This window comes from Neoarius graeffei, chromosome 25, assembly GCF_027579695.1.
Source record: "Neoarius graeffei isolate fNeoGra1 chromosome 25, fNeoGra1.pri, whole genome shotgun sequence".
In the NCBI taxonomy this organism is placed as follows: domain Eukaryota; kingdom Metazoa; phylum Chordata; class Actinopteri; order Siluriformes; family Ariidae; genus Neoarius; species Neoarius graeffei.
The window spans coordinates 14350482-14363969 of record NC_083593.1 but is presented as its reverse complement, the minus strand read 5'-3'; the positions used below and the strand labels follow the sequence as shown (position 1 = coordinate 14363969).

Genomic DNA, 13488 nt, shown 5'->3' with positions numbered 1-13488 from the left:
AGTTCACCAGTGCTTTCTTTCTTTCTCAGGATGTACCAAACTGTAGATTTTGCCACTCTTTTTTTTTCTTTAACTTTATTAATCCCCAAGGGGGAAATTGAACGCCACCTGACCATACATACAACACATAACAGTAAGACAGGACAACCACATCATAAATAGAAGGAGAAATATAAATAGATAAAAATATAAAAAATAAAAAATAAAAACAGTTCATCATAAAACTCCCAAAGAATCACAGCAATTTTCTAAAACTGCCATTAAAAGCGCAGTTGAATACTTACAAGATTAAAAGTACTTAGCAGTTTTGTTAAGAAGTCTTATCGCTGCAGGAATAAAAGACCTCCTAAACCGTTCAGTGGAGCAATTGGGTAGAAGGAGCCTTTGACTCCTACCACTCCTCACAAATAGGCTGTACAGTGGGTGATCATCTTTCAACATGACACTGTTCACCTTCCTCATCACCCGCTCCTCTAGAATTTGCTCAACTGTACTCAAACATATGCCTGTGATGGACCCTGCTTTCTTAATAAGCTTATTTAATTTGTTCCTGTCCTCCAGTGTCATGTTTCCTCCCCAGCATACAACAGCATAAAATAAAACACTTGCCACAATTCCATGATAAAATGTGTTTAAGATTGGTCTCCCCAAATCAAAAGATCTCAACTTTCTAAGAAAAAATAGTCTGGACTGGGCCTTCTTAAAAATAATATTACTGTTCATCTTCCAATCCAGTTTGTTATCAAGGTGGATGCCAAGGTATTTATATGATGTCACAACATCTACTGGGCAATCATTAATAAGTATTGTGACTGGCACATTTCTTTTTTTCCTGAAATCAATGATTAGCTCCTTGCACTTGTCAACGTTTAAAATAAGATGGGCAGCTTCACACCAGCTAACAAAGCTATCCACCTCTGCCTGGTATATTGCATAGTTGTCTTTATTAATATATCCCACCAAGGCAGAGTCATCTGAAAATTTCTGAAGATGACAAGAGGAGCTACTATGTCTGCAGTCAGAGGTGTATAAAGTAAATAAAAAAGGAGATAACACCGTTCCTTGTGGTGCCCCTATGTTTGTCTTAATAGTCTCAGAAGTGCTATTTTGTATTCTTACATATTGCGGTCTACCTGTGAGGTAGTCAGTGATCCAACCTACAGTGGATTTGTGAAGATTAAAACCATAAAGCTTTTTGGCTAAAATGTGAGGTTGTAGGGTATTAAAAGCACTAGAAAAATTAAAAAACATTGACACTCCTAATATTGTAGCAATTTCTTGCATGGGTTTTTACTGTTTTCGCAGCTTTTTTTTTGTTTCACCTGCATGGAGAGCTCCTTTGACCGCATGTTTTCTTCACAGCAAAATCTTCCAAATGCAAGCACCACACCTCAAATCAACTCCAGGCCTTTTATCTGCTTAATTGAGAATGACATAACAAAGGAATTGCCCACACCTGCCCATGAAATAGCCTTTGAGTCAATTGTCCAATTACTTTTGGTCCCTTTAAAAACAGGGTGGCACATGTTAAGGAGCTGAAACTCCTAAACCCTTCGTCCAATTTTAATGTGGATACCCTCAAATGAAAGCTGAAAGTATGGACTTTATGTCCATGTCCATTATATAACTATAATGAATATGTTTCAGTAAACAGGTAAAAAAACAAAATTTGTGTCAGTGTCCAAATATATATGGACCTAACTGTATGCTTGCCTAGGACCCTAAGAGTACCTGCTATGTCCAGCGCCCTGAATCCCGGTATACACTTGACTAAATCTGCTGGTACCCCAAAAGGCCTAGCTAATTTCACATGCTGTATGATAGAATCTCCTATAACCAGAGCTCTTGCAGGTTTCTCAGTGGGTGCTTCAATGAGGAGAGCATACCTGTTAGACATGTGAAGCAGAGAGGAGTGGTGCTCCTGTGGGCAAGCCCCAGTAGTAGCTTTGGCTCTATGATTATGCTGCCAAGTTGTCACCCATTTGTCCCACTGGGAATAATAATAATGATAATAAGTTCAACTTATATAACACCTTTCTCACACCCAAGGTTGCATTACAATTAAAAAACAAAAAACATCCACCAGGCTCTAATGCTGGAGTTGGGGGATTTCTAACTCCACCTAGGGGATCCAGGCTTTCCCCTCCAGAAACTACACTACTCTTGTTCTCACTAATTCTCTCTAGCATCTGGATGTGCACATCCAAAGCTGCGAGCTTCTCCATCTGAGAGTTAGCTAATCTACACTTATCACAAATAAAGCTATCATGTATGATGGTGGAAGCATGACTAAACATCCTGCACTCAGCACACTGAACAGGCTGAATGTGCACCATGATAAATTGATTAACATGCCTTAATTGAAGATCTGTTGATATTAAGGCAGATCCGAGATGGGTGGCCTCTGATTGCAGTCTTTGCATGAGAAGGATAAAACTTCCAGTCTTTGTCATTCTCTGAAAAAAAATTAAAATGTGGAAAAAGGGAATGTGAAAGTACAAACAAAAATGAAAATGATGGTGGAAAATTATCTGTACAAAAGATGAAAAAGACTGGAGATTAAATGCCAACACTCATGGAAAAAAAGACTTGCAGCAAACAACTCGAAAACAGGAATTATATTGTGGCCAAGCATGTCCCTGAGCACATCATTAATGAGACACTGAAATACACCAGGCATGCAAGATAGTCCATACGGCATTACGCAATATTTAAAGTGGCCAGAGGTGGTGCTAAACACTGTTTTCCACTCATTCTCTTCCCGAATGCGCACCAGATTGTAGGTGCTTCTGAGGCCAAGTTTCGTGAAAATTCATGCTGAGCGCAACTGCTCCAGGACCAAAGGGACCAGAGATAGAAGGTAGGGGTATTTAACTGTGACCTGTTTGAGGCCTCTGTAATCGATGTATGGCCTGAGACCACCTCCTTTTTTCTCTACAAAGAAAAACATTGCTGATGTGGGTGATGTAGACGGACAGATGTAACCTTGTTGCAGTGCCTCTTATATGTATTCCTCCATTGCTATTTGTTTGCTGATTGCAAGGGGATAAATGCAACAATGTGGAGGTGTGGTACCCAGAAGGTCATCAATGGTACAGTCATATGGTCGATGGGGTGGTTGCCCACTGGCCCTCCCCTTAGTGAAGACCTCTTGATACGCATGGTAGCATACTGGGATGTGAATGGTGCTACTGGGCTTAGGGCTATCCACTGAGGCTAGTGTGATCTCAGGCAGATGGAGACAATGTTGTTGGCAGAAAGGTGACCATTGGAGGATCTCCCTGCTTTACCAGGAGATGTGAGGGTCATGGAGATGTTGCCAGGAAAATCCTAGAATGATGGCTTGGTTTGGGTGCGGCTGATGAAAAGGGAGATGGTTTCCTTGTGTAAGACACTGAACTGAATCTCCAGAGGCTGTGTGTGTGTGGTGACAAAATCCTCTCCAATGGGTCCGCCATCAATGACTTTGAGGCTTACTGGCTGTGGGAGTTCCTGCATGGGTAACTGGAACCCTGGACAACCTCAATGAAGTTGCCTGTGACCCCGGAGTCTATCAGAGCAGAGAAAACATGGAAAGATTCTGAGAGGTTTAACAACACATTTAACTTGAATGATTGGTGTTGTGGGGAGGTAGTAGGACTCACCAGAGGAGAGGTAGAGGTGTTTGAAGCTCCCTCAGTGTCAGCCTGTCTCCTAAGGCTTAGGGGCCAGACGAGGGCAGTGAATGACATCTCCTCCACAGTAAAAGCACAAGCCTTCCCTGTGCCTCCATTCACGTTCGAAATGTGGCATGCAAGTGTTGGAAATCTCCATGGGCATGGGAGGTGTGGTGACCAGAGCACTCATTGAGGAGGCTTGCAGTGACAGCCTCTTTTAGAGGAGGTTATCTAACCTGATAGCTAGGTTGATGAGCAAATGCAGGGATTGCTGTTCATCACGGCAAACCAGCTCTCTTAAAATGAGGGGATTGAGTCCTCGACAAAAGGTGGCTTTCAATGCTGGATCATTCCACCCATTCCCAGTGGTGAGGGTACAGAACTCCAGAGCATATTCAGCTACTCTCATCTCCCCTTGTTGTAAAGTTAGCAAACCTCCACACCCTCAGGCTGATGATCAAACACTCGCACAACAGGTAAATAAAATGCTCAAATGAAAATGTGAGCTCACTACCCCTCTCTCACACAGTGGTAGCCCGATGGAGCACCTTGCCAATAAGCAGGTTGATAAACTGAGCATTTTTTTTGCTGGTCAGTGGTACCTGTCTGTGCTGCAAAGAAGAACAAACACTGCAGCACAAAGCCTTTACAATCCAATACTTCCCCAGAGAATTTATCCAGTCTGGGAATGAGTGTAGGAGCACTGGCATTAGGCGTAGAACACGTTAGGAGTGCCTGCAAGACAGCAATGGTAAGCTGAGAGATGCGGATGTCCATTTCACTCAACATCTGCTGATGTTCTCCAAGTAAACGTCCCTGAGCCAGTTAGCTAGGCCTCCTCTGCTGCACTCATGATCATGGCAAAGTATTCTCTCAAGTTAGCAGGCAACTTATGGATGCAATCACAGGGGAGAGCAGGTGCATCTCCCCTGTGTTTCCCCCACGGTCCAAAAACATGCAGGTTAGGTTAATTGGTGGCTCTAAATTGATCGTAGGTGTGAATGGTTGTTTGTCTCTATGTGTCGACCCTGCGATGGTCTGACAATTTGTCCAGGGTGTACCCCGCCTCTCGCCCATAGTCAGCTGGGATATGCTCCAGCTTGCCCGCGACCCTGCACAAGATAAGCGGTGACAGATGATGGATGGATGGAACCAACCTAGAAAGGTAAAGGCTGACACATGCTTCATTCAAGACATGTGAAGTCAATCAACTTTATCTTTTCATGCTGCATCACAGGGTATGCTCGCTTTTACATACATGGAGATGCCCACAATTGGCTATCGTCACTGTGATTGAAGGGGCAGAGAGTGTGTGCTGTCTTCTAACCCACAGAGCGCAGCCAATTGTGCTTGGACTCCAGGCTATAAATGGCTTGGAATTCAAACTTGTCATCTCCCAATGATTGGGTAAACACTTTTTGTCATGCTGTTTGGGAGCTTTTAAAATTATACAATCTCTTTTTTTTTTTTTATAAAACAAGAAACTATTTTGGAAAAGAAAATCTGAAAAATGAGAAAGTATATTTAAGGAATAGTTATGAATAAACTGACTATAACTAATATATTGTAATCCAATATTGTAACTACTATATTGGAGACTTCATAGACCTAATCATTTAATTAGACTTTTGTAACACAGAATATTTGTACTTGTGTTACAATAGATTCTAACAGCCTAAGTCTTTTTCTCAAAAAGTATCTGCACTTGTTTAAAGTGCCATTAGTATTTGAGTCATAAGAAACTGCAGGTGTTTAAACACTTGCTTGGCCCTGTAGATTATAGAGGTACGATCATGGTATTAGAAATAATCATAATATCATACACTCAGTCGGGTCCAATTATCTTAGTTTTGCACATGTGATTTTCGTAAAATACTTGCACTGTTTACACCTTAAATACTTGGACTCATCTTTTAAGATACACCATGGAACTGGGGGCACAAAAGTTCATCCAATTATCTCTGTACATTGATCGGATGACAACCTCCGGTTGCATTATATTGCACATTGTCCGGTAAGCAATACCGGACAATGTGCAGTGTAATGTACAATATAGAGTGCAATATCTTTCCTGCTCCCCCCCCCCGACACACACACACTTATCCTAACCCTACTTCTCCCCCCTTTCCCCATCCCTCTCTTCCCCATATCTTATTCTTTTATATTTGTATATGTAAATACTTAATTTATTTTAATTTATCTAGAAGTTTTCTCTATTTCTTTTCTCTGTTTATCTGTAATGATGCTGCTGGGATCTTAATTTCCCTGAGGGAACCCTCCCAAAGGGATCAATAAAGTTTTATCTAATCTAATCAACTAGATTAATTACATGTCAATACAGTTTCTCTCGGGCGGAACGGTGGTGTAGTGGTTATGGTGTACTGGTGTAGCTGTCGCCTCACAGCAAGAAGGTCCGGGTTTGAGCCCCGTGGCTGATGAGGGCCTTTCTGTGCGGAATTTGCATGTTCTCCCCATGTCCGCATGGGTTTCCTCCGGGTGCTCCGGTTTCCCCCACAGTCCACTGGTTTCTTGGTGACTCTAAATTGACTGTAGGTGTGAGTGTGAATGGTTGTCTGTGTCTATGTGTCAGCCCTGTGATGACCTGGCGACTTGGCCAGGGCGTACCCCGCCTTTCGCCCCTAGTCAGCTGGGATAGGCTCCAGCTTGCCTGCGACCCTGTAGAACAGGATAAAGTGGCTACAGATAATGAGATGAGATGAGACAGTTTCTCTCCTTTCAGGTACAGTGGTGCTTGAAAGTTTGTGAACCCTTTAGAATGTTCTATATTTCTGCATAAATATGACCTAAAACATTATCAGATTTTCACACAAGTCCTAAAAGTAGATAAAGAGAACCCAGTTAAACAAATGAGACAAAAATATTATACTTGGTAGTCAGCTGGGATAGGCTCCAGCTTGCCTGCGACCCTGTAGAACAGGATAAAGCGGCTAGAGATAATGAGATGAGATGAATGAGATTTATTTATTGAGGAAAATGATCCAATATTACATATCTGTGAGTGGCAAAAGTCAGGGGCGCAGATAGGATTTTTGAACTGGGGGGGACTGAGTTGTCAGCAAATGATTCCATTTTGTGTATATATGTGTATATATATATATATATATATATATATATATATATATATATATATATATACACACACACTACCGTTCAAAAGTTTGGGGTCATTTTGAAATTTCCTTATTTTTGAAAGAAAAGCACTGTTCTTTTCAATGAAGATCACTTTAAACTAATCAGAAATACACTCTATACATTGCTAATGTGGTAAATGACTATTCTAGCTGGTTTTCGGTGCAATATCTCCATAGGTGTATAGAGGCCCATTTCCAGCAACTCTCACTCCAGTGTTCTAATGGTACAATGTGTTTGCTCATTGCCTCAGAAGGCTAATGGATGATTAGAAAACCCTTGTACAATCATGTTAGCACAGCTGAAAACAGTTGAGCTCTTTAGAGAAGCTATAAAACTGACCTTCCTTTGAGCAGATTGAGTTTCTGGAGCATCACATTTGTGGGGTCGATTAAATGCTCAAAATGGCCAGAAAAAATGTCTTGACTATATTTTCTATTCGTTTTACAACTTATGGTGGGAAATAAAAGTGTGACTTTTCATGGAAAACACAAAATTGTCTGGGTGACCCCGAACTTTTGAACGGTAGTGTGTATACATGTTATTTCACCTCCCTCACTGCCATCACCAGGAACTACCTGCAGGCCAGGACAATGATAACATTTTACCATAGCCTATGGAAATCCAAAGTTTACACATTATCATCACGCACAGAAATTGCAAAACTGCAAAACTAGTTTTAAAACCGCTCAGTTCCAACTGTTAAACATAGCGAGAGGCTGGGCTACGTGTGTGTGTGTGTAAAGTGTAAACCAGTGCATCCTGACTTTCTAACTATGCCTGTGTGTTGCGTGAGCGGCAGTCAGTCAACAACTCTTCGCAAAGTTTCCTTATGAAACACTATGCTCGCTGAAATTATGGCAGGGAACGCCAGATTAAAAATTAAAACTGCCTTCTGAGCACTGTATCTACAGGCTGCCACCGAAAGAAGGAGGCTACCAGAAAGGCATCTCTACTCCGTACGATTTTACTTTCACTACGACATTACTTTGAACAGACTATCAAAAAATTGCAAGGTGAAATGATAAAGTAAGGCACAGTTTACTTACAGTCGTTTTTTTTTTTTAAAAAAACGATGCAATCGTTTTCTGCCTTTTGGCACCCTTCATCATGCCGTGTTGGGGTCCTGAACTAGGAGGCGCTGTCCCCGATATGCCTGTCAAACTTGTAACCATAGCAACCAAGCTCGAGCTCGCAACCTGTGCAGTCTGCGCAGTTGCAGCTATGTCTGTACTGCTGTGCACCTCAATAAACCGAATGGTAATTAGTCTTTTGATTTTTCCGTGAGGTTTACCTTATGCAAAGAAATAAGACAGCATAGACGTTTTTTCTTCCCTATAAGTGGGGGGGACCGAACGAGGTGAATTTAAATCTGGGTGGGACGAATCCCCCCCGTCCCCCCCTCTATCTGCACCCGTGGCAAAAGTATGTGAACCTCTAGGATTAGCAGTTAATTTGAAAGTGAAATTGGAGTCAGGTGTTTTCAATCAATGGGATGACAATCAGGTGTGAGTGGGCACCCTGTTTTGTTTAAAGAACAGGGATCTATCAAAGTCTGATCTTCACAACACATGTTTGTGGAAGTGTATCATGGCACGAACAAAGGAGATTTCTGAGGACCTCAGAAAAAGCGTTATTGATGCTCATCAGGCTGGAAAAGGTTACAAAACCATCTCTAAAGAGTTTGGACTCCACCAATGCACAGTCAGACAGATAGTGTACCAATGGAGGAAATTCAAGACCATTGTTACCCTTCCCAGGAGTGGTCGACCAACAAAGATCACTCCAAGAGCAAGGCATGTAATAGTCGGTGAGGTCACAAAGGACCCCAGGGTAACTTCTAAGCAACTGAAGGCCTCTCTCACATTGGTAAATGTTAATGTTCATGAGTCCACCATCAGGAGAACACTGAACAACAATGGTGTGCATGGCAGGGTTGCAAGGAGAAAGCCACTGCTCTCCAAAAAGAACACTGCTACTCGTCTGCAGTTTGCTAAAGATCATGTGGACAAGCCAGAAGGCTATTGGAAAAATGTTTTGTGGATGGATGAGACAAAAATATAACTTTTTGGTTTAAATGAGAAGCGTTATGTTTGAAGAAAGGAAAACAATGCATTCCAGCATAAGAACCTTATCCCATCTGTGAAACATGGTGGTGGTAGTATCATGGCTTGGGCCTGTTTTGCTACATCTGGGCCAGGACGGCTTGCCATCATTGATGGACCAATGAATTCTGAATTATACCAGCAAATTCTAAAGGAAAACGTCAGGACATCTGTCCATGAACTGAATCTCAAGAGAAGGTGGGTCATGCAGCAAGACAACGACCCTAAGCACACAAGTCACTCTACCAAAGAATGGTTAAAGAAGAATAAAGTTAATGTTTTGGAATGGCCAAGTCAAAGTCTTGACCTTAACCCAATCGAAATGTTGTGGAAAGACCTGAAGCGAGCAGTTCATGTGAGGAAACCCACGAACATCCCAGAGTTGAAGCTGTTCTGTATGGAGGAATGGGCTAAAATTCCTCCAAGCCAGTGTGCAGGACTGATCAACAGTTACTGGAAACGTTTAGTTGCAGTTATTGCTGCACAAGGGGGTCACACCAGATACTGAAAGCAAAGATTCACATTCTTTTGCCACTCACAGATAAGTAATATAGGATCATTTCTCAATAAATAAATGACAAAGTATAATATTTTTGTCTCATTTGTTTAACTGGATTCTCTTTATCTACTTTTAGGACTTGTGTAAAAATCTGATGTTTTAGGTCATATTTATGCAGAAATATAGAAAATTCTAAAGGGTTCACAAACTTTCAAGCACCACTATATGAACCATATGAGATTTCTCTGCAAATCGGTATCAGCTTAGTGCATCCACAACTTGAGCCTAAATATGATGCTAAGGTTTCTCATCTTTAGGTAAATACCATACACTGCCATGCATTTGGAAAAAGAAAACTTTATTTTATTAGGCTTTTAAATATAACAATAAATTAGAGTGACGACATCAACACAACCGTTGTGATAAATAAATTAAATAAAGTTAAATAAAACACAACTCATATAGAGATTATTTTAAAACCACAAATAAGCACAGATATCTCCAAAATTAAAAATGTTTTAAATAAAAATAAATAATTCTGAACTGATCTTGTCATTATCACAAAACCACAAACAAGCACAGAACAGATAGATACCTCAAGCTGAGATATAATTAAACATAAAATGAGCATCCAGATTTACACTTGTACCTAGTACATACTTTCTGGAAACTGGTTTTCTGAATCAGATCTCATTCTGAGAGACTACTTTCTCATCCTCGAGTGTGAACAGCTGGAGGGGAGTGGGTTGCTGTTTACACATTTGCACTGGCTTAAAGTCGTCCCTTGAGGTGGTGATGAACCAGCCCGGGTATTTGACCGACTCGAAGGTGTTAAGGGAGTCACCACTGCCGTTTCTGAAGAAAAGGAAGCGCTCCATGCCATCATTCTCCTTGATGGACTTCAGGCTCTGCTTGTCTTTTACCTCCTACAAAAGAATTCATCCATTACTTCTATAATAATATGTGAATATCATGCTTGAAACATCCTTTTATGAAAGATGTACATTTTATTCACATCACACCACATTCACTCTCCACTGTAACTCAATACATTCACATCTATTAAATATTTGCTATGTTCCATATGACATTTCTTGTTTGTGAGTAAAAAAAAACTGTGTGCCAAGTCACTAACTCTAAATGATCCAGTGGATTTGTCAGATGAGTATGTTTACATACCTCGATGCCTAGAAGAGGAGTTCCATTGTCCAGCGTGCATGAGAGAAAGAGGTTGGTCTTTACAATCCCCAAACATACAGGCTGGCCTTTTGTGTTTGCTGTGCAGTTTGGTGGAACGAAGGATGAGAGGTTGAACCATGCTGTTGAAAATAATGGACTTTGGTTAAATGTCAGTAGAGCTTAGAAGGTTATACAATAGACAATCAAGACAAAAGGAAGCAGTGATAAGAAAGAATTAGACTAAAAATATATGATGGTTGAGAAATGACAGTGACAAGTCAGGACTTAAAATGAACCAAAAACACTTGTATGGTGCAACAGAATGAAGTTATCGGCAGATGGATAGAAGACAGGAGAGACGGCAGGAAATATAAATATTGGCAGATTACAAAGGGGATTGGGAGAAAATGCAGCAAACTGAAGCTACAGTTGTGTTAAAATAATGATTAAGGTTCTAAGCTAATGATAGGAATTGACAAAATTGACAGCTGGGCACCTGAATAAGGTATTTATCCATCCACTGTGCTCTATGCTTTTAGGAATTTTGCCACAGACTTTCGAACCAAATAAATTCCTATGAACTGTTAGTAGTAACAGTGGTTTGCATGGGAAGTTTACCTTTATTTGACTCTTGTCCAGCCTTCAGAGTGATGGCCAGCAGAATAGGAGTCTCTTCCCTCCGCACCAAGGTCTTTTTAGACTTGTCATATAAAGTGCACTGCACAATCTTGTCCTGCATGCTGTAACTCTTGGATTGACTGCACTTCAAGTTGATCGTCATGCTCTCTGTGTGAGGAAGATGGGAGTGTGTCAGTGTTTATGAAATCAGCTTCATCTCACACCACAGCAAAGTAAGAATATATGCATAGACATTGAGATATAATGTTTTAAACCGCACCTTCAATTACATTCTCCATGAAGATATTGAAGAGCTCCTGGTCAGTGAACTCAGTGGACTGAACACTTTGAGTGTGCTTCAGCCTCTGCAGAGCGATTATTACATTAGCAACGCTGCGCATGCTAAGAGGCTCCTTGGTGACCTCGATACGGAGTCCTTCGTGAAGGTCGCATCTGCTGCTCTGTGACACACCAGAGTCCACAGTCAGCTCAGGTTTTGATATAATGAAAAGAAACGAGCTGTGTTGAGGTGAGGTGAGGCTTAACTAATGTGACTTACCATGGCCAAAGGATCAGAGCAGTCCAGCTCGTCAAAGTTCGTGTCATCTGAACCAAATTCACAGTCATTGTCCAAGTAGCTGTTAAAAGGGAGTGAATTCATGAGTGTGTTTATTTTTTGATTTAGCATCCAGAAACTCTCTAATTGTCTCTAAGCCCTAATTGTATTGCTGACTGCACAAGAATAAAAACAATATGAAATAATAATATTAAGTACTGTGATGCAGAGCAGCAACAAAATCATTATGATCCTGATCCTGATAAGACATTGTTAACTTTGAACAGTCTTTGTCTACCAGCATCAGACTGGAATCATTTCTAATCTCATCAACAGAAACAAATATGCTTTGCTAGTTGGAAAATGTCCAAACATGTGGAGAGTTATGTATATTCTTGCTAATGCTTTAACTACTCAATTTGGGAGCTTCATCATTCGGATGTCTTTCTATTACTGGACATTCACAATGACTGAACACCTTCACAGACTGGGTCTTAGTGTTATTCTCAGATTATTCTAAGATTCTAACAGAGTTGGGGTTAAATGAAATTCTATAACACTAATGTCACTAGACGTTACTTCCATGACTGTATAATGTTATTTTATTCATTGCTTCCAAAATAAGGCTTACCTTTCCAGCATTAACAAATCTTTGTCAGCCATTTCTAAAAAGAAAAAGAGCAAAGTTGAATGTTACTTTTCATTTTAATCAGTCAATTATTTAATGAATGAATGAATGAATCAGTCAGTCAGAAATTCATCCTGCAAATTTCAGATTTTCACACATGCATATAAAACGACAGAATACGTACCAGTGGTTAATGAGATTGGATTAGAAATTGCGATTTGAAGTTGTCCTTGTGAGACTCTCTGTTTCTTGCTGTTGAACTGCTTGTGAGTGCAATTATGTGCTTGTGCTGCTGTATTTATGAGCGCTGGCTGGGAAATTCACTCAAGCGGAAGTTGACGTCACTGTCGTTCAGGACCAGATTTCGCAACCAGTTAATGATGTAAACTTTGGGATTATTAAGAATGTCAAATGAAGTTTTAAGTTCTTCTTCCTCCTTTTCCTCCTCTTCTTCTTCTTTTTGGCTGCTCCCATTATGGGTCACCACAGCGGATCTCTTCCATATATTTGATTTAGCATAGGTTTTACACCGAATTCCCTTCCTGACGCAACCCTCCCCAGTCTATCCAGGGTTGGGACCGACACCAAGTATGCACTGCTTGTGCAGCCCCAGTGGCTGGGTATTAAATGAAGTTTTAAGATAAATATCTAAATGTAAATGACAGTATAAGCTAGCTAATTCCTTCTTCCTGGCCAGGTATGTTGTCACTAAAAGAAAATGACAAGAGGAAGAACATCCAAGCACAAAGAGACAACAAAAGTTCTGAAATTACAGTGAAGTGTATTTTTTGGAGGAAATTTCTAATGAAAGCATGAAGCCAGCTTTCTTCAGAAGACATTTGAAAACATAACATGGAAACCTGGCCACACAACTAGCTATATGTTTCACGGTAAATTTGCATAACCTGATAAATAAATTAAAAATAAATAAATAAATAAATAAATAATTGAAGTTAGCCTGCTTGAAATCTCAGGGTACTTAAGGCAAATAATGCAGACTAAAAGGGTTCAGGTCATACCTGTCAACCCTCCCGTTTTTCCCAGGAAATCCCTTATTTTGACTTATTTCCCGCTGTCTTCCCGTTTTTTTATTTTCC

The 13488-nt window shown here is 40.5% G+C and overlaps 1 protein-coding gene across 1 annotated transcript; it reads right to left on the bottom strand.

The window, feature by feature from the left end:
• Positions 1–10046: 10046 nt before the first annotated feature.
• On the bottom strand, positions 10047–12646 carry LOC132873765 (interleukin-1 beta-like). Its single transcript, XM_060909569.1, has 7 exons — positions 12576–12646; positions 12395–12428; positions 11767–11845; positions 11488–11668; positions 11208–11375; positions 10590–10729; positions 10047–10336 (listed from the first exon to the last, which is right to left on the bottom strand). Exons 2-7 carry the CDS (start codon positions 12424–12426, stop codon positions 10094–10096), a joined length of 843 nt encoding a protein of 280 aa, XP_060765552.1. The 5' UTR covers positions 12427–12428; positions 12576–12646; the 3' UTR covers positions 10047–10093.
• Between the last annotated feature and the right edge of the window lie 842 nt (positions 12647–13488).

Bases quoted from the DNA above. Each gene is read 5' to 3' on its own strand.
- LOC132873765 (XM_060909569.1), bottom strand. From the start codon at position 12,426: ATGGCTGACAAAGATTTGTTAATGCTGGAAAG. The intron at 11,846-12,394 runs GTAAGCCTTATT...CCCTTTTAACAG, and splicing joins GATTTGTTAATGCTGGAAAG to CTACTTGGACAATGACTGTG. The intron at 11,376-11,487 runs GTGCGGTTTAAA...TTCCTCACACAG, and splicing joins CATGGAGAATGTAATTGAAG to AGAGCATGACGATCAACTTG.